Source organism: Coenobita brevimanus, chromosome 74 (assembly GCF_032717465.1).
Source record: "Coenobita brevimanus isolate Jiangsu-jjx chromosome 74, ASM3271746v2, whole genome shotgun sequence".
Lineage (NCBI taxonomy): Eukaryota > Metazoa > Arthropoda > Malacostraca > Decapoda > Coenobitidae > Coenobita > Coenobita brevimanus.
In genome coordinates, this window is record NC_137027.1 from 35,693,050 (window position 1) to 35,717,677 (window position 24,628).

At 40.0% G+C, this 24,628-nt stretch overlaps 1 protein-coding gene across 1 annotated transcript in view; it reads right to left on the bottom strand.

Moving 5' to 3' along the window:
• Positions 1–22,618, bottom strand: part of LOC145407830 (zwei Ig domain protein zig-8-like) — a 134,609-nt gene extending 111,991 nt beyond the window's left edge. The window contains exons 1-3 of the mRNA XM_080278687.1: positions 22,561–22,618; positions 16,499–16,641; positions 3,047–3,124 (exon numbers count right to left, since the gene is read on the bottom strand). Of these exons, the coding sequence (XP_080134813.1) occupies positions 3,047–3,124; positions 16,499–16,641; positions 22,561–22,618 (279 nt within the window). The remainder of the gene's footprint in view (positions 1–3,046; positions 3,125–16,498; positions 16,642–22,560) is intronic.
• Between the last annotated feature and the right edge of the window lie 2,010 nt (positions 22,619–24,628).

Sequence of the window (24,628 nt, forward strand, 5' to 3'; positions counted from 1 at the left end):
CGAAGCAGCTCTTGAACCCGAAGCACCGAAGCACTTTTCAGCCCTCTCGAGTATAGCCCCGTTTGGAGCCATTTAATCCCATCGCTGTTATTGGATACGGGGGAACCAACACACACCTGCCACACCACTCTTTACTTTATGGATGTAAGTGTTGTGGCATTACACTGACTTATATTTCTTACACTTACACATATATCACATTGTTATTCCTCCGTACTCGGAAAATACACCCTACTTTTTGCCTTACGAATGTAGATACTCGAACTGCTTAGGATTTTTACACTTATACGTGTAGATTTTGTGGCTTCACATTTTATCTAGATTTCTTATCCAAATGTATGTTTTTTTTTTTTTCACTGGGTTCATCACCGTACACTATTCAGCACTGTACGGCATTTATATTCACACTTATAATCGGCTATGTTCCTTCCACTTTTGCTTGCACTGTACAAGTAAATTCTCACTTACACTGAGGCTTCTGGCACTTATTTTTCATATATATACCCAGTTGTATTTCGCGCTGTTGTGCTGTTTGGTTCCCTGTATTTACGTCTCCAAGTCATATTTCCACTTTTACCATGTAAATGGCGGTGTTTGTTTCCTTACACAGATGTCCGGCATTGTTGTTCGCTGATTTTTTTGTTTTTGTTTATTTCGCCGTACAATATAATGCTTTCAGTTGCGAACATTTACATTTTCCATACCTTTCCCATGTAGGTTCCGAGCTACATTGACGGTGGTACACTCTAGGGAATGGGGAACAGCGATGGTTATATCTTCCAATATTCAAGGAAAAAACGCAGCGCAAGATTTTTTTTCCTTATTTTTCATTTTTTAGTTTTGATACTGCGAATGCCTTTCCAGGTTCCGCCTCCAAGTATTCTGTGTATTTTCGAAAGCTGGTTGAAATGCTGACTATAAATTGGACTTAACTATGGCAAGGATATTATAAGACAGTAAATAGTGGAAACAGCCAGTCCTTTACTATGCCTCTAGGGGCCTTTGTAGGACATGGGATGTTCGTGGACCAAGACTAGATAACGTAGCCTAGATCAGTTCAGCTGTAGGTCACCAGATGCCCCTGTCAGAGCTAAGGTGATAGGAGAATCTCTGGCCATCTCTTGGTGTTTATACCGTGATGTCTTGGAGCAAACTTTCCTCCAGCCTAAGATTACTACCTATCATGAAAGTGGGGCGCCAAAAGAGAGAGAGAGAGAGAGAGAGAGAGAGAGAGATTAATGTATAGGATTATCGTTATTTTTTATTTGTTTATTAATTTCTTTAGGTTCTGTAATAACTTGCTTGAAGAACGGAACGGAACTGGTATGGGAATCTAAATAAAACGATTTTTCCGTCATAAATTTCGAAGATTGCAATTTAAAAATATATATATATATATATATATATATATATATATATATATATATATATATATATATATATATATATATATATATATATATATATATATATATATATATATATATATATATAATTCGCAGGCAGTGGCAAAGTTTGGCGACGACTTTCTTCTCCACCTGTGGTAAGTATTTGTCTAGAGCACCGTCAGAGAGAGAGAGAGAGAGAGAGAGAGAGGGAGAGAGAGAAACCGCCACAACCGTCTCAACCGCCACCGGCAGTCACCGCCCTCGTTGCCATCGCCACCGCCGCCGCCGTGCGGTTTCGCTTCATCAACAGGTTCAGAAAAGAAAATTGTGCAGGAAAGTTTGATACTGACCCCACCCTGAGCTGAATGGACCTGGCTGCGGGGGGGAAACTTTAATATGTAAAACCCGAACAGGATTTCTGGCTGAAATTATTAGCTCTTATTTATTCATTTACATGTTTGTGTGTTTACTGTGGTAGGCAGCAGTGCCCACCATCCACTCACTTGATGTAGTGCTGCTTGAAGTGACTCTGCACTGAATGACAAGCCAGATACCAAATGGACGCATGGTGGTCTAGTGGGTCAAGGCATTCCAACCGGATGTGACGTATAAAGCGATGGCCGTATTCTGAGTCGCGCTGGAGGCTTCGTAACACCTCTTCCTTAGCGATTTATTTTGCATATTACACCTGTACAAGCTCGTCCTTGCTGTTTACATCGTTTTTATATCAACATACTTTGCATCAGTGACGTATAAGATGCAGAACAAATCGCCGAGTGAAAGGCGCCTCGAAATCTAAAGTACCACTTAGGCCCGTATTCTTGGCGGTTAAGGAAGCGTCCAAACACCTCTTCCTTACCGATTTATTTTTGGATATGGCTGGCAGATATCGTTTTGTACATTATTTAGATAGAGTATGGTTACATTAAAGGACACCAGTAACACCGAATATGACGACAAGGTGTAATAAGCAAAACAAAAAAAAAAATCTCTTAGGAAGAGGTGTTAGGGAACAGCCTTAACCCACGAGAATACGTGTCTTACAATGCAGACCATCCAAGGAAAATTTGGGAGATTGATGCCCAGGTAACACATTTAAGAAGGTATGTGGATTCTCGCTTTCCTGTTAGCGCAAATCGTCTTGAAGGTCTGTAATAAGAGCCTAGCCGCGGACTCCTACTCTTCTGTTGGGGCTAAAAAAAGACTAAATTATAACTATATTCTTTTTACCTTAACTTGGCCCAGATTTTCATCCTTTTGCAGCTTATTTCAGGATGCTCATTGGCAGAATAAGACAGTATTACAGCTCTGTACCTTTTCCATAGCACGTCTTTGTGACTAGCATTGTATTCTAGTGTTAATCTATTCTAACTCGGAATTCAAGATGAAGAAATGGCAGTTTTAGGCCAGAGTGACAACAATATGGATAGATTTTTATTTTATTTATTGATGCTACTCCAAGACGGTTTTATTCAGCTCTGCAAACACTTACGGAATGGGGAGATGAGGTATTGTCTTTATTTTTGCCCTTTACTACCTGGCCGGTGTTCAGTGTGTGTGTGTGTGTGTGTGTGTGTGTGTGTGTGTGTGTGTGTGTGTGTGTGTGTGTGAGAGAGAGAGAGAGAGAGAGAGAGAGACGGACACGAACAAGGACTTACCTGAAACCTGTCGTCAGCGGAGTACGTATGATGTCCTGTTGTGAGAATATGTAGGTCCCGCCGCCTCAGCCACGTCACCTGTTGAGGCAAAACTCATATAATATTATACAGTTGAATGTTAAAGCAGATGTGGGCATGGAAAAAGAGTTGTATTTTTCATTGACCAAGAATAAATGATCCCCTATGTTATGTATAAAACAACTCCAAGATCGTCATTAGAGAGAGAGGGGGGGGGGATGAAGATAGTTTCTCATAATGCTAGACCTGAGATACGCGGAGATTTTTTTATATATTGCCGGTTTAAATGATCTTGTATGTTATGGCTAAAACTATTCCAGCATTGGACAGACAGATAGACTGATAGATACACAGATAGACCAATACAGATAAATAAACACAGCTAGATAGAAAAGTAAAAAAAATAGGTAGCCACAGAGAAGATATTTAGGTACTCAGATCAAAGTTTACATGATTTAAAGTAAAACACCATCTTTTTTAGTGGCCTTTTCGGGTACAGGAAGAGCCAGGGATGTGGAAGGACATGGATTTTTGATGTCGAGGTCTGTATCATATAAAACAGCGTATACAGTGACGACCATGGCAGCGTGTTAGATGATAGACCTGTCCATTCTCCTCTTGCACTAAAGCCTTCTCCATCTTGAATATATCACCAGACTGACAGGGAGGGTTGAAGCTGAGGAGGAAGATGAATGTGAAGATATGCAGAGTATTTGCTTGTAATGTGCAAAGTGAGGTGATTTATTCTCTCTCTCTCTCTCTCTCTCTCTCTCTCTCTCTCTCTCTCTCTCTCTCTCTCTCTCTCTCTCTCTCTCTCTCTCTCTCTCTCTCTCTCAAATCCACCTAAGGGAAAGAGGATGTCAGGAAGCCTTCGTCGAAATATCTCCCAGACCACATGATAGGATTATAGTCGCAAAGCATAGTAAAGGAGGTTAGAGGAAGGGGTGAAGGAGAGGAGAAAGAGCGTGGTAGGGAGTGTTGGAGAGTGAACAAGGTTAGAGGGAAGGAAAGAGAGGCGAAGGAGGGTAGGATGGGCTGACGTGGAGAGGGAGAGGGAGAGAGCAAGTTGTGATGGGTTGAGGAAGAGAAGTAATGGGTAGGGTGAAAGAGAAGAGGAGGAGGGTGGGGTAGGGTAGATGGAGAAAGAGTTGGAGTGTGTGGGGTTAGGGAAAGAGGACTAGGAGAGAAGGGAGGACGAAAGGAAAACGATAAATAGGAGCGTTTAGAGTTGGGGAGGAAGAAAATACGAGAGAGTGTGATGGGGTAAAAGGATGGGGTGGACTGGGAAGGATGAAAGAGGAGAGGGTGGGACGGGAGTGGGTGAATGGGGTGAGGTGGTGGGATAAAGTTTAGTGCAGCAGGACAGGGTAGTTGCTATGCATGAGAGACTCACTGGTTTTAGACGTAAACAGATTCTAAAGGCTGTGCTGCTGACAGGTTGAGTTTGATGCTGGATACAGATTAATTACACACTTACCTACCGACACACACACACACACACACACACACACACACACACACACATATATATATATATATATATATATATATATATATATATATATATATATATACACACACTAATGAATATTCGTAGGTGTATGTCAACAATATGGTTGTTTTTCCTGGCAATGTATGTTTACACATTCCATCAAGTAGTGTTCGTGTTATTGCCTCTTTCAAGAGAGAGAGAGAGAGAGACTATGTTATTATAATTATATCTGAAGACTGCAAGATCCGTGATGTGAAAAGTATAATTATCTGCTGCAACTGTTTAGAGTGTGTCGCCTGTTATGTGGTATAACAACCCACCTCCCTTCCCAGCACCACCATAGTGCCATCAGCAGTACCTCCAACATCACTGTTAAACATTAATGCCACTGTTTCCACCACCGTCACCTTTACCGTTACTCGCACCTTTACTGCATTCATCACCACTCTGTTCAGCGCTATTATCACCTCTACCACTACAGCCGACATCACTCTGCCACAAACTTACTATTGTCTAAAACACTAACCTCTGCTCTGCCAGCTACGGAATAGACGACTTTATATAACTTAAGACATCTCAGTGAAACACCAAGAGAATCAACACCGTCATGTTAAAATGACGTTCTCTGACTGAAAGCGTTATTGTATTAGCTACAGAAAATTGATAACTGAATATATAGAATGAAAAAAATCCTTAGCACGATTAATAAAATTACTGTTACAGTGTATTTCTCAATTTAAAAAGATATCAAGAGTTTAAAAAATGAATCGCAAAACGTACTTTATAGCTTATTCACGGTGATACGAGACGATTTTTTTTTTCCCTTAGCTTTGGGGGAGATTTCTTGTAGTAAAGGTGTTAACTTGATCACACTTAACTCCTTCTAGTAAGTGGATACCATTGTCTTGAGGCGGCTAGAATGAAGTAACTAATAGACAACGTCAACAAATCGAAGGGGTTATTAAAAAAATGAGGAAAATTATCCCCCAATTCCACTTCCCTTATAAAATAATAAAAACTGACATGACATGATACACTAAGCATCAAGAACACAAACCCTTCTAGGACGCTAGGAATTCAAACTCTTTTATTCTTATTCCATCCAGGCGATTATTCTCTGCTTATAATTTGACCTTTGTCGTCTAAGGGATAAACACTAGGAAAGTGCGCTTTGTGTGCGCGTGACGAGCGGGTGAGCGCCATGTTATCACAATTTCCCTATGATATATTATTATAGACAGAATCTCCAATATTTAATTGGCAGAGTTGATTCCAAAAAAACACAGTGTTATGACGGAAAGTCTTTTTAATTTGATTTCGTAACTGAAGCGTTCACTGCTTAGAGTCGAACACTCCCATGGAAAACTCGAGATTCCAAGGGGTTCCTACGCATTTATGGGTGAGTATTTAATTGATAACAATACTTATTGAATGAAGGTATCACTTACAGAAAGAATTTCAACACTGCTTCACGTAGGAGTAAAGTTATTAGCTCATGCTTAATTGAGAGTAGTCATCTCGCTCGCTCGTAGCAAGGCCATTAAATAAGTCACGTTGTTGATTTCCTAGTACCTTTTTCTTTGCTGTTTATCTTAGTCATTACAGACAGGCAGTTTATTTTATGGTATTTATATAAGTTCATCTCATACATAGGTTTCATCAGTGGCATACACGAGGATACTAAATTGTGATATATAGGTCAAATCGCTGAGGAAACGCTGCAACGTAATCTGCACAACCAGTCAGAGCACGACCCACAGTTCACAGTATACCTGTGAAAATGTGGAGTGATTAAAGCATTTTGCAAAGCCAGTTAGAAAAGTATTGCATCCCCGAGGTTCCGTGGACGTGACAGTGAGAGAATTCTGCAGACACACATGATCCTGTCAGCTCGGTGCCTCAAAAATTATAGCAGCAAATTTATGGGGTTTTATACGATTTCGAGTCCTAATAATTACCAAGGAGAATATTTGCACTTTTAATCATAGGGTGCCCCATATACCACAATGCTTCGCCCATGTTTTAGAATGATGCTCGCGATAAGGGGAGCAATACTAGGGAAATATTTAACAGAAGCCACGACAGGAATTCAAGTAGTTTGGAGTAGTTTCTGTTTACATTTCGTCATTTGCTGACATTTTCCTTCTATGCCACTTCCGTCGTCGATTTAACTCCTTCTGTCCCAAGAGGTCATTTGCGACGGAAATATTCTAGTAAAAATGTGTTGGCAAATGATGATATATAAACAGGAAACAATTCAAAACACTTGACTTCCAGTAGTGGTTTCTGCTCAATATTTCCCGGTGCTTCTTCTGAGAGGCAGCACTTTCACCGCACACCGTATGAAGTTCAACGAAAATGTGATAGATAATAACCTTCTCTATAACACAGGCTGCACAGGCAATATCCATTACTGAAGACTTGAAGGAATAAAGTCCCTGTCCATTACTAAGGGTTCAAAGCATAGAGATGTGGCTGCCTTCCTTTGACTGAGGTGATGCCGGTGACTTTACGCAATAACCCGCGGAAATGGGCTCTGTCAAACCCAACCCACCTTGATCCCCCACTGTCTCTCGGGAGCTTCTGTTAGCGGAGAGAGAGAGAGAGAGGGGAGAGAATGGAGGCGATGAGAGACGAAAGAAAGGAAGTGACGAAAGAAAGAGAAGGAAAAAAAGAGAGACACGATAATGAAAAGAGAAGGTGAAGAATGATGAAGTGTGAGTGGAGGAAAGGGAGAGATATAGTAGAGAAAGGGATAGGAAAAGGGGGGAAGTAAAAGAGGGAAGAATATGAAGCGTGAGAGATTCAGGAGAGTAAGGAAATAAGATGATGGAAAATAGGAATAAAGTAGGTAGACGGGGAATGAGAAAAGGAGAGAGAGAGAGAGAGAGAGAGAGAGAGGTAACAAAGAGGGAGAGTGCATTCATCACTTACAGCACTTTAACACACACACACACACACACACACACACACAGATAATGGTATAAAAATGCAAATTAGTTTTAAAAATATTACATCTCTCACTGGGCTATGTTTCTCCATATTTCTTTGAGCCTGGTGCCTCTGAATAACAAAAAATTCAGTGGCTTTTATTTATTAATTTATTATTATTATTATTATAATTATTATCATGATTTGTAGTAGTAGCAGTATTTTTATTATCATTATTATTATAATTATTAGTGTTAGTATGATTATTACTACAGCTACTACTACTACTACTACTACTACTACTACTATTACTATTACTACTACTACTACTACTACTACTATTATTATTATTATTATTATTATTATTATTATTATTATTATTATTATTACCACATTCAGTAGACTGCTTTTCGTCCCGTAAGCCAAGTTAAGCAACATTGAGTTTGATCAGCATAGTGCTTGAATGGGTGAGCACCAGAAAACACCAGATGCTGATGCCATGACGCCTGGTGGTTCAGTGAGTTACGGCGATCCAACCCAAGAGAGGCCATCAGGATTTACTCTCGAGGGATTAATAGGATTTACGATTAGGGCGAGAGAAGCAGATCACCCTCAGCTTAAATCTCGGGACTAAGTAGGCTAATTCCGACATCCTGCGCTCTTGATGGGGTAAATAAAGACTGAATATTCTCTCTCTCTCTCTCTCTCTCTCTCTCTCTCTCTCTCTCTCTCTCTCTCTCTCTCTCTTTCTCTTGGCAAGACAAAAAACACAGGGAGAGTGTAAATACATTTTTCTTCATTGTACGTACCCTCAGCCACACACACACACACACACACACACACACACACACACACACACACACACACACACACACACACACACACACACACACACACACACACACACACGCAGTTGGTTGCAATCTTTTTCTTTTTCTTTTTTTTTTTTCTTTTTTTTTTTACGGAGGGGCTTTGAGCAGGGGAAGAGGCAGCCTGAGAACTTTAGTTGGAAAAAAGATGAGAGTTGGAGGCTGAGCAGACAGTTGAAGATTAGGAGGGGCCAAAGTGACCCACCTCGACTGTCTGTGTGTGTGTGTGTGTTTGTGTGTGTGTGTGTGTGTGTGTGTGTGTGGAGAGAGAGGGATGAGTTGGTGGTTCAGAGAGAGAGAGAGAGTGGTGGGGGGGGGTTTATTGGTATCTGTGTGTGTCTGTGTTAAAGAGTGTGTACCAGAGATAGGAGTGAGAGTTGAAGCAAGAGTAAGAGCAGAAAAAGAGATATTAGATTAAAGCGTAAGAGATGAAGATCAAAACTGTGGGGTGGGAGAGAGAGAGAGGCAGCATCAAAGACATTTAGTTGTGCAAGAAATGAATTAATGGGAAGACCTAAGAATATAAAGTTTAGAGAGAGAGAGACAGAGACAGAGAGACGGACAGACAGACAGACAGACAGACAAAACAGAGAGACAGACAGATAGAGAGACAGAGAGGCAGAGACAGACAGACAAAAACGATAGAGACAGACAGACAGACAGACGGACAGGAGAGAGAGAGAAAGAGAGAGAAAGACAGAGACAGACAGACAGACAGACAGACAGACAAAATAGACAGACAGACAGACAGACAAAATAGAGAGAGAGAGAGAGAGAGAGAGACAGAGAGACAGACAGACAGACAGACAGACAAAATAGAGAGAGAAGAGAGACGGACAGACAGACAGACAGACAGACAAAATAGAGAGAAGAGAGAGAGACAGACAGACAGACAGACAGACAGACAGACAGACAGACAGACAAAATAGAGAGACAGACAGACAGACAGACAAAATAGAGAGACAGACAGACAGACAGACAAAATAAAGAGAGAGAGAGAGAGAGAACGGGATTAGCACAATAATTATCATTAACCTTATCATAAACCTATATTCCTATTAATGAGATGAGATGATTGTGATCTGATGAATAGAAAGCACAAAATCAGAACTGTTATCCTCCATCTTCTGCTCCTCCTCCTCCTCCTCCTCCTCCTCCTCTTCCACATCATCATCATCATCATCATCATCATCATCATCATCATCATCATCATTATCATCATCCATTGCCATAATCGCACCTACGAGATGTGATCAGGCAGGATCTAGAAAATAAGCAAGTGAGAGTACATTCCAGAACTGTCAGCATCATCATCATCATAATAATAGTAGTAGTAGTAGTAGTAGTAGTAGTAATAATAATAATAATAATAATAATGTTTCCCACCTGTTAGGATTTAGGAATGGTCCATAGATAAAATGAGAAAAACCACAAGTACAACAAATCAGTATCGTGTCCAGTGAAGCAGACTACACAATCGTTTACGGTAAAAGAATTATCTCCTTTCCTACGATGTCACTTTAATTATATTCTAGGTAAAAGCGAATGATTTATTTTGTGGGAGGCTTTTTTCAGTAGTGGGCTTAGGATGGGTGGTGATAATGATGATGATTATGATTACTATTATCATTATTATTATAAGTGGTAGATATGGGCGCTCACCATCCACTCACTCGATATAGTGCTGCTCTCGGGTGACTGCTCTTTCCTCTCTTTCTTCCTTCTTTCCTTCCTTCCTTCCTCTTCTTTCTTTCCTCTTCCTTCTATCTTTGTGAGACTCTACAGTACACACAGTGACAGGTCAAATGGTTTCCTGTACACCAGGAAACCATTTTCTACGGTGAATGGTAATCACATAACCAAATTATGACGCTTGGTAGCTTAGTGGGTAGTTAATGTGCTGTGACCGGACTGAGCCGTTGTAGGTTTATATCCAAGGGGTGGTTGGGTTTTATTGCTCACATAATGCCATTCAGGGATGAGTGAGGCTGGCCACCGTCATCTTGAATGTCAGGACCAGCTTGCCTAGCCCCGGGCTCCTAGGCTCTTCATGGGGCAACACAAGATTAGATGATGTATGTATGTAATTATTATTATTATTATTATTATTATTATTTATTATTATTATTAGTATTATTATTAGTATTATTACTACAACTACTATTACTACTACTTCTACTACTACTACTACTACTACTACTACTACTTCTGTTATTATTATTATTATTATTATTATTATTATTATTTATTTATTTTATTTTTTTTTACTTTCTGAAACTGTTGCTGTAAATACAACTTTCACTGATCGCGTCTCTACGAAAGGTCTCATCGAAGCTGGAAAATTGTTGGGGGAGGCGGTGGCTCAATCGGTAGAGAGGTGGCCTGCAGTCTTAACGGACCCAGGTTCGAATCCCGGCTGGGGCAGGGAACAGTTTAAGGATTTGAATTTCATTGAATCAGGCTTTACTGATCTACCAGAAGACCCGCCGACATGTCGTAAAAATACCCCCGCTAATACCAATATACCAGTCCTGTATGAGACAGCCCTATTGGACGGTGAGTGTTAGCGCCGAAGTGGTGACATGTAGAGGTGTATGGTATGTAGGAGGACTGCTGGGCCTTGAGAGCAGGCTGTGAAGCCTATGCCCAGAGTCGGACACAAAAAAAATAAATAAATAAAAATATAATTCTGAGTACATTATCGCGTTGAAGGAATTAACACGAAGGGAGGAAAGACATAATGTGGAATGATGGACCATAGTAAGAGAAAAAGGAGAGAAATGTGTAGGTAGGCAAGAAGAGGAATGAAAATATGAGAGGAGAGACTGGAAAACTGAAAAAAAAAAAAAAAGATAAAGTGCAAAAGCGGGGAAAAAATGCGAGAACAGAATAATGAGAATAGCGTCGAGCAAAAGAATGAACAATAAACTCAAGGAAGAAGGAGAGAAGAGAAAATCAGGAAGAAAGGAAAATCAGGAAGGATGTGAGAAAAAAAAAATCAGGAAGACGTAGAGAAAAGAAAATCAAGAAGAAAAGAAAATCAGGAAGAAGAAAAGAAAATCAGGCAGAAGGAAAGAAAAGAAAATCAGGAAGAAGAAAAGAAAATCAGGAAGGAGAGAAAAGAAAATCAGGAAGAAGGAAAGAAAAGAAAATCACGAAGAAGAAAAGAAAATCAAGAAGGAGAGGAAAGAAAATCAGGAAGGACAGAAAAGAAAATCAGGAAGAAGAAAAGAAAATCAGGAAGAAGAAAAAAGAAAATCAGGAAGAAGAAAAGAAAATCAGGAAGAAGGAGAGAAAAGAAAATCAGGATGGAAGAGAGAAAAGAAAATCAGGAAGAAGAAAAGAAAAAATCAGGAAGAAAGAAAAGAAAATCAGGAAGAAAGAAAAGAAAATCAGGAAGAAGAAAAGAAAATCAGGAAGAAGAAAAGAAAATCAGGAAGAAGGAGAGAAAAGAAAAAAAAATAATAATGAGAGAGAGAAGACAGAGAATATTGAAAAACCAAAAATACAACTCGAAGGCATGAAGGAGGAAATGGGTGGTGGGAGAGAGGGAGGGAAAGAGAGTCATTCTGAGGAAGGAGGGAAAGAAAGAAAGAAGAAGAGGAAGAGAGGGAGAGAAAGAAAGAAGAAGAGGAAGAGAGGGAGAGAAAGAAAGAAGAAGAGAAAGAGAGGGAGAGAAAGAAAAAAAGAGGAGGAGGAGAGGATAGAGAGATTGAAAAGTTAGAAGAAAGTCAGATGGAAAAAGACAAACGAAATGGAGGGGGAACGAGGGAGAAATAACGATGGACTGAGAAAAAACGAGAGCACGATGTAAAAATATGGAGAGAGAGAGAGAGAGAGAGAGAGAGAGAGAGAGAGGGAGGATGACAAAAAGAAAAAGTGGTTTGTACTAAGGGTGGAAAAATAATTAAATAAATACAGACATGCAGACAAAGACTAACAGAGAAAGAGAGAGAGAAAGAAAGGTTGCACAACAGGCGCAGAAATTCATAATCAGGGAGAGAGAGAGAGAGAGAGAGAAAGAGAGAGAGAGGAAAAAAGTGTGTGAGAAAAAGAGTCGAAAGAGACGAGAAAGAGTTTATCACAGCCGAGATGAGCACGAAAATTCTCAAGTTTTGCCACGAAGATAAAAGACTTGATATGAATCGTGATTTTGCCAGGCCTTGCTCCCCTGAAACGTGGGTAGAAGTGGTGGTGGTGGTTAGGAGAGAGATTATGGTGGTGGTGGTGGTGTGGTGGTGAGGACCGTGAAAGATGGTGGTGGTTGTGGTAGGGGTGAAATGTTAACTGTGGTGGAGACCGTGGTTGTAGTGGCAGTGGTGATGATTGTGGTGCTGGTGGTAGCTGTGGTTACAAAAGATGGAGTTTTTATGACAGTTGTGGTGGTAGCTCTGGTAGTTGTTGTGGTGAAAATTTGGTTGTGGTTGTTGTGGCGGTGAGTTGCGTTTAATGTAGTAGCTGTGGTGGTGGTCGACGATCTTAGTGTTTCTAGTTGTGGTGGTAGAGGTTGTTGCAGTGACCGCTTGAGAATGGTGAAAGACGAGATTGTTTGTGGCTGTGGTGGTGATTGTGGTTGTGATGGTGATTGTGGTTGTGGTGGTGGCGATTTAGGACATTGTGGTTGTGGTTGAGGTTTTAAAATCGCTGTGCCCGTTTCCTCTTCCTCTTTCCTCCCCTTTCTCGTCCTTTCATTCTCTCCTTCTCCCCTTTCCCTCCTTTTCCTCTTGTTTCTCGTCTTCCTTCCTTTACCTCTTCTTTCCCTCCTTTTCTTCCTTCTCTTCTTCCTTCCTTTCCCCCATCCTTCTCTGCTCTCTTCCATTTCCTCTTCCTTCTCTCCTTCCCTCTTTCTGTCCAGAGTAACTATAATTCTTTCACATGGCCTGGTCTAGATTTTTGTCTTTTTGCAGCTTATTTCATGTAGCTCAGTCACAGGATAAGACTACACTGTGGCTCTATATCTTTTGCACACCACCTCTTCGTGACAAGCACCATTCACTAGCATCAGCCTCTTGATACGACTCAGCATTCAAGATGGAGAGAGGGCAGTTTTTGGTCAAATTAGAATAAAACAAGTATAATTAAGTAGTCCACAGCTGGAATAACACCAGCTGGAATTTTGATGAGGCGCAGAAGAAAGAAGGAAGGAAAGAGAGAGTGGGAGAGAGGAAGGGAACACTAGAGGTACTGAGAAAGCATAGAGCGATGAGCGAAAGTTGAAAAGGGAGGGAGGAGGAAGGGAGAGAAGCAAGAAAAAAAAAATAAGCAGATAGAAGCTAGGGAGGAAAAGAGGGAGAGAGGGAGGGAGGTGGGAAGGAAAGAGGAGATGGAGGAAAGGAAGGAGGGAAGGAGGAAGGGATGAAACGAAAGATAGAGGGAAGTAATGCTGGGAAGAGTGAGAAAGCAAGCAAAGGAATGAGAAGGAAGGAATATGGGAAAGAGGAAGGGAGGAGTAGAGGAGAATGGGGAAGGAGTGAGAGGGACAGATAAGAGACGAAGAAGGAAGGGAGACAGGGAGAGATGCAGGAAAGAAGAAGGAAGGGAAGGCATGAGAGAGAAGGGAAAAAGAATGAGGGAAACGAAGAATGTGAGAAGGAAGTGGAAAAGATGGAAAAGAGGGAGAGAGAGAGAGAGAGAGAGAGGAGACAAATGTAGGCATGAGAGAGAGACAAGAGGAGGGAAGGATAAAGTGGCAAATTAAGCCAGAATAAGGAGAAAAGAAAAAAGGGGGAATGGAAAAAAAAAAAAGAGGAAAAACTGGAATGATCTAAACACCTGAGAGAGAGAGAGAGAGAGAGAGAGAGAGAGAGAGAAAGAGAGAGAGAGAGAGGTGAGAGTGGAGGTAACCGGAAGCAAGAAGTTTCAGAAAGAATAAGTCACAAGTTTTTGATAAAGTAACAGATGATGAAGGTTCAGAATTACGCCCTAAATGTTATAACCTTCATCACATACAACGCCGACCAAGACAGCGGCCTGAGGAAGTCCAAAATTATTAAGACAAGCATAAATGTGAAAACTAAGTAGGATTATATATTTAGCCTTCCATTTTAGAGGAGAAGAAACGCAGTCCCTGTTTTAAATTTTAGTAGGAGCGTGTATTTCTCTGCCTAGATGTCCTTTTTTGGGATCAAACGCCTAAGCCTTCATTGGATAGCGTGCACGTTTTCTATATCATTTGGGTATAACAAACTGAACTGACGTGATGGTGGATAAAATGAACAGAAGCTTATGGTCAAAGTCTCATATAATATTATTCATGACCAACATTGGTTTCATTTCTAAGTCACCTATAGGCACCTCACTACGCCTAGACTAACACCAGACAGTTTTAATGATTTCAAGAACTAGAGGAGTCAGATTTGGTTTTTACCCCAAGAGGCCTCTTTAAGTTGAATTTAACCTGCCTTCAGTAGCAAGGAAATACATATAAAAGTCATGACTTACAAGATGCATTTTTTTTTTTTTTAATATGAAAACTCTCCCAGCGTTCAGGGCATCTGCGTTTTGTGGACTTCCTCGGTGCATAACTTTAATATACGGCTTTGTTTGCTCAAAATGCACCCCTGGATTCAATATACGAGAGAATTTTCCCTGAATCACAACTTTCTCCTCCGGTACCGATAGAAAGGAGGTTTGAAGGAAGGTGCTTGTGTTGTGAGGCTCGGGATGGGGAAGGAAGAGATGTAGGATAGTCAGGGTGGATAATTATTATTATTATTATTATAATTATTATTATTATTATTATTATTATTATTATTATTATTATTATTATTATTGCTACTACTACTACTGTTAGTACTGGTATTATCATCAACATTATTATTATTATTATTATTATTATTATTATTATCATCATCATTACTGTTAAAGCTGCTTCATTTTTTATCACTATTGCCCATATCATCTGTAAACGCTTTAAGTACAATAAATCCTTTTTATGCTTCATTAGGCCTATTCTTAGTGCCTCGCGATTTTTTTTCTTTCTTTCCTCGTAGTGAAAAACTCCCATGTAGTAAAGGGATTAATGGATTTTACATATATCTACCTGCTGGAGTTTCAAAATTCTCACCTGAATTGAGTCGATTATGGTTAGCGAAATTGAGGGGTAGAGAAGACATTTAAGGGGAAACTCCAGTATTTTGAGGTTGAGAACATAAGCAAAATGATACAGGCTAATTCTGATGACTTTCGCCTTTCAGTTTACCTTTTTTTTTTTTTCCCCCTAATTGATAAGGATTAAGCCATTTTATGCGAAGAGTCTCCCTTAGCGTCTAGGAGGAGGTTTATTCTCTCTGCTGATTTTACTAGACGGTTTTTAGCTGAAATAATATACGTGAGTCAGCCCTGTTCTCTTTAAGCTTAGACACCTTCATATTTACATTTTTTTTCCCCCACTGGGTCCTTGGCTTGTATTGTTGTCGGTTATGGAAACTCTCTAACTCCTTTTCTTAAGTGATTTATTTTTCTTATTGCACCTTGCTGTCCTATTTTGTGTTATATAAATCTTTCAAACATCGCCATACTCTCCATAATTTACGTACAAAATGATATTAGTCCGCTATATTCAAAAATAAATCGCTACGGAAGAGGTGCAAGGGAGCCTCCTTACTCAACGAGAATACGAGCCATTGTGACGTATTTTGTTATAGTCTTGCTTTTACCAGAGAATTATAAGTATCTGCAAGGAGACATGTATAGTGAAGGAGAGGTGTATATCTTTTCCCATAAGTTCCAAAGCATTCCGGGAACTGAATAAAATCATATGTAAATTACCAGGAATGACCTATAACTACACGTCTTTGGACTGGTGGGGTACAACATCCCTGACCTTCACATATATAATCATCTTCAGTAATCTACAATCTTAATATGCCTCGGTAGTGGGGAGAAACCAGTACTGAAGTGACTGAGGAGGTGAAAGCAGAGGACAGACCGTAGAAGTAATACTCGCGAAGGAATTTTAGAAGTAGGAAAAGATTACAAGAGGAATAGCGATATTAATCCATCGGTCTGCCAGTCCCCATTCTGAAACTTTGAAAAAAAAAAAATGCCCTTGTAGCAGTAAGAATATATAATACATGACATCGTGGTCGAGGATGTTAATGGTGTAAATAGCAGAGAGAGAGAGAGACTGCATCTACTCACCGCTCTGTCGCCTAGATGAAGAACAATGCAGGGAAGGCGAGCATTTTGACCCACTGGTATTTCTATGTTGGTCTCTGTCTCACCAAACATCGGCTTCTGTGTCTCACTCTCTCGTAGCCTCTTCCCACCCGCACCTGCACCTCCTGTGAGAGAGAGAGAGAGAGAGAGAGAGAGAGAGAGAAGAAGGAGAAGAAGAAGAAGGAGAAGTAGAAGAAGAAGACGGCGAAGAAAAAGGTAAACAGCAGATGAAAGAAAGTAAAAGGGAAATGGATACAGCAAGAAACAGAAATAGAGAAAGAAAGTGAGAGAGAGGAGAAAATTAACTGCATTAATTGAGGTCTGGAGTGGACGTGAGGGTATTACACAAAAACCTTCCCCTTTTATCTGTGTTTTTCCCTTTACAGTTATTATTCCTGTTTGCCATTTTCTTACTGTTTTTTTCATGTTTTTACTATTTTTTTCCCTACATTGCATCCAGCTTTTCTGTTTGCTCATGTTCGAAGCTCTTATATGTACAGTATTCGTATATTCCCTCTATCTTTCACTACAGGGTGGCTTTAGGAGTGGTAGGAGATGTGTGGACCGAATATTTGGAGTGAGAGATATACAGAGAAGGCTTTTGAAATGGACTGATAGGTATTTATGGAGTTCATGTGTCTGGAAAAAGCATACAGCGAGGAAGGCAAGAGGGATTACAGATGATTTTGTGTATTTATAGTGTGGAGAGTAAACTGCTGAATGCCAGTAAGAGATTTAATGAGGACAAATCTGGGTTGTATCTGGTACTTGAAAATCTTGGAAGTACAGTAGTTCAGAGTAATAACGCTCCCAAGGCTGGCTAGGTTAGGTTAGGTTAGGCTAGGTTAGGCTTGGCTAGGTTAGGTTGTTCCATCTGGTACTGTAAAAAGTAGAAAATAGTTCAGTTACAAATCCTGCAGCAGCCCTCGCCTCTCACACCGGATTACCAGCCAGGGACCTCCACCACACACACACATTTCACAGTGACCCGGGTGATGGTCGGTTTGTTGTTTAATGCATTATTTAAACTTGGATTCCCCTCATAAGACTAAAGGTATTTGGCTTTAGCTGGGAAGTATTGATATGTCTAATTACTATCATCGCAGTGAAAAAGATACACAGATTTTTCTTTTCTTTTTTCTCATTTTGTTTACCCATAGAACTGAAAGATTTCCCAGTAGTTAGTCAATCGTATGTCCTTAGCAGAAATAAAATAAATGTGCTGCCATGCTTGGTGTAGAGGTTAACTTTTTAAATACGCGTATTTTTTTTTTCTACATAAAACTATTTTGTGTAGTGAATATTAACCACACAGAATTTTTTTACACTGGCATAATAAAACACTTTCCGCCCGACTTCGAGCCTCTAGGAACAGGCCAAAACGGTGGAAAATTCGCAATAAACGATAATTGCTTTACTGGGAATAATTTAGCTGCTTTAATTATTATTGGCATTACGATAATCAAGTCACGTGTTCTCGTCATCTTTGGAGTCTGTCTAGCATCTTTTCTTTGGTGACTTATTAGCATTGTTATACCTTAATATTTTCTTGTGAGTAGAGGACAAGGTTGGAGAAAGGCCAGGGGAGCAGATATTGGCGTCTTATCTCACACACACACACACACACACACACACACACACACACACACACACACACACACACACACACACACACACACACACACACACACACACACACACACACACACACACACACACACACACACACACACACACACACACACACACAACAACCATTATTCACTATCCTGCCTGTAAATCAACCCTGTCTTCCACCTTCCTGTGGCCTGGGGGGGTAAAGAAATTAATGATTGTGTTCGTACATTATACACACGTTATGTTAAAGGCAAATGAGGGCGCCCATCCCCTCTCTGTCTTTCTCTCTCCACACGACTACACTGAGAGATAACCATTTATTACTCTGTGTGGTGATGTTATAACCAAATGACGCCTTGCTTTCTAGTGAGCTAAGGCGATTAAACCGGATGGAGCCTTCAAGGGTTTCCATCTGAGGGTGGTTGGGGTTTGGTACTCTCATGATATCACTCAGGGACTAGTGAGGCTGGTCAACGTTGCCTTAAAGTTCGGGGATGAGTAGCCTATCCCCGGGCCCCTACGCTCCTGATGGGGCAAGATGGAATATGATGGTGGAGGGAGGGTTAGTCACGTTTTACTATTACCACCTTTCACTTGATTGCATAAATAATATACTTGAGATTATTATGTGCTAAATGCATGGATAATTTCGTTGAGAAGTGACGCTGGGAAGCCTCCATAACTGGCGAGAATGCGGCTCAAGGCACAGGATCATTTCAAGTTTATTGTGAATCTAAATAGCCTTCGTGATGACATGGACTCCGGTCAATGAGGAGAGGAGGCCCGATAATACCAGCTGTTCCATGGTATTATTCTGAGTGCCAACCAGTCCATTCAGTGAGTTGTGTGTGTGTGTGTGTGTGTGTGTGTGTGTGTGCGTGCGTGTGTGTGTGCATATAGATAGATAGATAAATAGATGGATAGATAGGTAGATGAAATTCAGTATCAACATCATGGTCTTCTTTTGATAAAACAGTCTGACAATGAAACGGCATGCAGTGTTCAGTGACCTTATAATGGTATGTAATGGCTTTTTAGATGAAGAGCTGTAGCCTCGCATTGCTCCTGAACTACCCAACGATGAAATGCATGCAACGTAGGACATTAGATTTTTAAAACATTATCATTCTCCTTTAACCTTATTCGAACTAATTCCTGCAACTTCAAGTATTGTTAATTGTTATGCGATTGTTATAGGTTATTTATTTACAGGCCTGATATGTATGACATGGCACACACACCTTCACCTTACACCACTTGGGCCCACGTACCCACCACGCACATTCTTGACTTTTTATTCCATGCATATCTTGAGCAGTGGTATTAACATCTTTTTTTTAAGAACATATACAATAGGTGGACCCTGTGAAAGATATATTAACCCTGTCAGTTCTGGGATGTAGTTTTTGATACGTTGTTATCACTACCAGACGATTTTCTTCAGCTTAGGCAGACGTCTTGTAGGGAAGGGGTAGATGGGCAATGCATCTTACCCCTACAATTCCGAAAGTCACTCCTATACTTCATAAATTGGTCAGGAAGCAACATTTAGTAGAAAAAAAATGGCGTCACTGGATTCAGGACACACACACACACACACACACACACACACACACACACACACACACACACACACACACACACACACACACACACACACACACACACACAGAAGCACTCCCAAACCGTTCTTCATTCCAGTCCAGAATCAGTCTCATAATGTAGATATTTTAATGACATATCAGTGGATCTCGAAAAAAAAAAAAAATCCCTAGGAGGTGTTCTGGTATTGATAAGAAGAATATTTACCTCCTCCCAATTTATTTTTATCTGTGTCTTATAATTTTGTACCATGTTATTTATAGAATTAATGTTTTTTTCTATAGTCGGCTTGCTTTCATTTGAGGAAACTGGACCATCCACAGTGCTTGTATACTAAGTCGTTGTTACATAAAATTTGATGAGGCTCAGTTATGACGAGGAAATGAGTCTCCTTGGTTACTAGTCACATTCATCCCCTAATCTAACTAAACCTGTCCATCAGTTACATAAAATTTGATGAGGCTCAGTTATGACGAGGAAATGAGTCTCCTTGGTTACTAGTCAAATTCATCCTTTAGTCTTACTAAACCTACCCATCATTTAGGTAAAAATGAGTTACTGATCTTTGTCGGATGAAAACAGATTGACTGTAATAATAACCTACATAACAAGCAAGGTAACAAGGTAGCAGTTTGGTGAGATATGGAAAATGAATTAGAGATGATGTAAAAAAAAAAAAAAAGAAATGGCCCTCTCGAACGACCAGACTACGACCCCTGGTAAGACTTAACTTTCAAACCTCGCCACAGGAAAAGAGATTAGTCGTCCCTCGAGATGTAAAGGTCAAGGAAGCCTCAGGCAACTAAATCTTCCCTGTTTCTGCCTGGGGTCGACTTGGCTTCCTCTTGGTAGATGTTTAAAGCAGTGGTCACACGGAGACATATTCGCGCCATAGCAAACGGTAGGGCAATAACAAGAGGAATTCAGATTGGAAGGGCAATAACGAGAGAATTAATATCGGAAGAGCAATAACGAGAGAAATTAAGATGGGAAGGGCAATAAGCATGAGAAATTAAGATCGGAAGGGCAATAACGAGAGAAATTAAGATGGGAAGGGCAATAAGCATGAGAAATTAAGATCGGAAGGGCAATAACGAGAGAAATTAAGATGAGAAGGGCAATAAGCATGAGGAATTAAGATCGGAAGGGCAATAAGCATGAGGAATTAAGATCGGAAGGGCAATAAGCATGAGGAATTAAGATCAGAAGGGCAATAACGAGAGAAATAAGACTGAAGGGGCAATAAGCATGAGAAATTAAGATTGGACGGGCAATAGCAAGAGAAATTACGATCGGAAGGGAAATAGCAAGAGAAATTAAGATCGGAAGGGCAACGCAAGAGAAATGAAGATCAGAAGAGCAATTGCACGGAAAACTAAGACCGGAAGGGCAGTAGCAAGAGAAAGTAAGATCGGAAGGGCAATAGCAAGAGAAATTAAGATCAGAAGAGCAATAGCTAGAGAAAATAAGATCTTTCAAAGGTGATCACACGAGTCGTTCTATCGCAGCAAGGAAAAAAAAAAAAGGAATGTCGTCAGGTGAGTGAGAGACTAATAATCGTCGTTTCCTTTCTGTTAAATCTTACTGATACACGGTTGAGTACAGCACTAAAAACAGTGAAGGTAAACGCATCGAATCTGCTACTGTTATGGGTATGTTAATGATATAACACACACACACACACAAGAAGCGGAATACGATTAGAAAACGTCTGTGGACTCGCAGGTAGAAGGGGAAGTGAGAGAATTTTTTATAAAACTGGCCAGAGAGCTTAATTAGAAGGACCCAGAAACCACGAGGCAGTGAATATGACTCAGGAAGGCCTAATATCTTTTTGTATTAAGTCTTGTTTCTCTTGTTATTGGCAAGCAGGAATCCAGCGTGAGGAAGTCTGAAATTTGAGTGAGTGGCGGGCTTGATTGACAACAAAATCTGGTCAAACGAACATCCAGTGTATACGTCTTCAGTGTTTTTAAAATCATCTGAGCATTTTTTCCGTAATAACTAATATATTGTGTAATGATTCCGCATATAAGTGAACATTGCAGTTTACGTAATTCATTATAAACGGAACATGCATCTGACTGCGATTACTGCAAGAACTCTTTAATGTTCAGATGGACACTGCCGTCTGAATATCTTTCCAATATCATTGCCCTTATAGCTTCAAAATATTCGTATATCAAATAAAACAGCCATTCTGGAGGCAAGAACTACTCGACGATGTCCCGTGTGACCACATATCAACAGCTTTTCACTCTCTGTCAATCTGTTGCCAGACGTCTTAATCCCGTATGGGCTGGCCACAAACAAATTGCCTCCATGTCGCCCTGTCCCCCGCCATTTCACTGCCCTGCTCTCAGCTCGCACACCCCTCTCTCATATACCTCTCCACTCCATCCCTCTATCTCATCCTTGGCCTCCCCCTTCCTCTACCCCCCTCCACCTCACTCACATACACTCTCCTCGTTAGTCTGTCGCTCTTTCACTTTGTTTCACATTTTAACACTTTATCACTTTGTTTCGTATTCTCATCTGTTAAGGAAGCTACCTAGCACCTCTTCCTTATTGGTTTATTTATTTATTTGGTACGATAATATATTCTTATAGATTCTGTATGCAATCTGTGTGGTTCTAAGGAATAGATAACTACCATTCAAAATAATAAGGTGTAATATACAGAATACATCGATAAGGAAGAGATATCACAAAGCCTCTCATCCACGAGAACCACGACCCTAACTCTCATCACTTTATCATTCTAACCAACAGTAGAACCACTTAACTCTATTCACATAATCATTCTAAGTAACAGAGCCGCTTACCAAAGAGGCCGAGCAGCAGCAGGACCCAGAAGACGCAGGTGGAGCCAAGTGGAGCCATTCTGAGGCGGTCTCCTTTAGTTGATGGTCCGGTGATGTGATGAGCAGGGGATCATTGTTATACTGAGACTGATGGTTCGCTTATGATTATTTTCCTGCATTTAGATTTTTCCTGCTTTGTGTCTGGGTATAATTCAGTTCTCCATCGTTATATATTTCTTTCCTTTTTCCTTACTGTATATTATTAGGCCACTTTGAAAATGTTCTCAGTGTTCCACCTGTATTTTATTTTATACTGAGAATTTGCACTTTCTGACAAATAAACTTAGTTGTTAGGAAAATGTTTTCTTGTCACGTTTGTCTTTTTTTTTTTTCTATGAACATGAAATCGTAAATATTGTTTTTATTGTATCATGTATGTTTTCCATCTGACGGTCATCACACATTTTTCATTTACAATAACTCTTTCATTTATCCTTGTCCAGAATGTTTTTATGTTTTTCCACTTACCGTGATGGAACACTGAACAATTTATTCTTCGCGTTTTAGGTTCACTTTGCAATGAGAAATATTGTTATTCGAATTTTTTCTTGTGTTTCTCTTCATTTGTTCTGTTTCTGTTTTTTGTTTGCGTCATTTTTTCTTTTTCTTTCGTTTTTATTTAATTGTATGTAAAGCAGTCATTGTTTTGTTATGCTTGTCGGAATAATATTTTTGCCCACCCTCTCAAAGTCACTAAGTTGTCTTGTCTTCAAAGCACCTTAAATTATTCATATGGAGGAGTATAGCTAAAAAAATGAAGCGTCAAAAAATGATATATAATTCTTTAAGTCACAACACACACAGATATTTTAAGTTAAGGTTTTAAATCTTTGTTTTCACATCTAAAGTTACACTGTTTTTGTAAGTGGATTGTTTTCATTCTTATTAAAGTTATAGATTAGCTGTGAAATAATGATAGTTTATTTCTGTCATTAATGTTGCATATAAGCGTTCCACTGATTCTTTTTATTTTTTATTTTTTTTATGTACCGGTATTTATATATTTTAAGGGGGTCCGCCTTGTCCTATTTTAATTTTGTAATCCTGACATTTCACTGTTTTTCAGAGGTACGATGCTCAGTTTTTGCCCCGATGGACTAGGTAAGTAATATATCATAACACAGTCCCTTTAGTGTATTTTGTTGATGCTTATTCTTAGTATACTTCCATTACAGGGACACCTGAAAACCATTCATATGTTTTTCTGTGTTTTTATGTTCTTGTGTTATTTGATCACCTTGTCATTTTTCAGTCAATGTTGCTCTCCTTTTAGATGTGGGAGCATAGCATAAGAGGCTCCGTCCGTCTGTCTCCAGTTAATGATTTTCGGATGCTAGGTTCATTGCTCCTTTAGACTTTTGCGACCCTAACACCAAACACCATCACAGCATCACCTTCCCACACCACAACACACCAAGGGTAATAACGAAAGTGCCCTGAAGCTTCCGTATGTAGTTTTTTGCTCTTGCTTTCAAACATGATGTGGAGATGACTGCAAGTTTTCTGGGCATAACCTGAAAGAATGAAAGTTGGATTATTTGATTAGTTTTTTTTTTTCTTCAATATGATTAAAATATTATTGGGGCACGTGCGTGCGTGTGTGTGTGTGTGTGTGTGTGTGTGTGAGAGAGAGAGCGAGAGAGAGAGAGAGAGAGATGGTGGCGAGGAGTATATAATGAGGTGAGGGAAGTGGAAGAGAGGAGGATGGAAAGTGAGAGAAACTGGGAGAAAGGATGAGGTGGGTGTCAAGGGAAAAAAAAGTGAGAGAGATTGACGGGGGAAGAGGCAGGGAGAAGGAGGAGATGGGAAAGTGGAGATGGGAGGTCGGATAGTGGTGGAAGAGAAGAGGGAAGTAAATGGAGAAGTGCTGGCGAGGTTGTAAGAGAGGAAGGGAAGGACAGAAATTATAGAATAGAGATTGATGTAAAAGATGAGATGAAATGAAGGAAGGAAGGGAGGAAGGTAGATGGGTGAGGGATGAGGGGATATGGGGAAATGAGAGGAGACAAGACGAAAGGTAGAAAAGGAA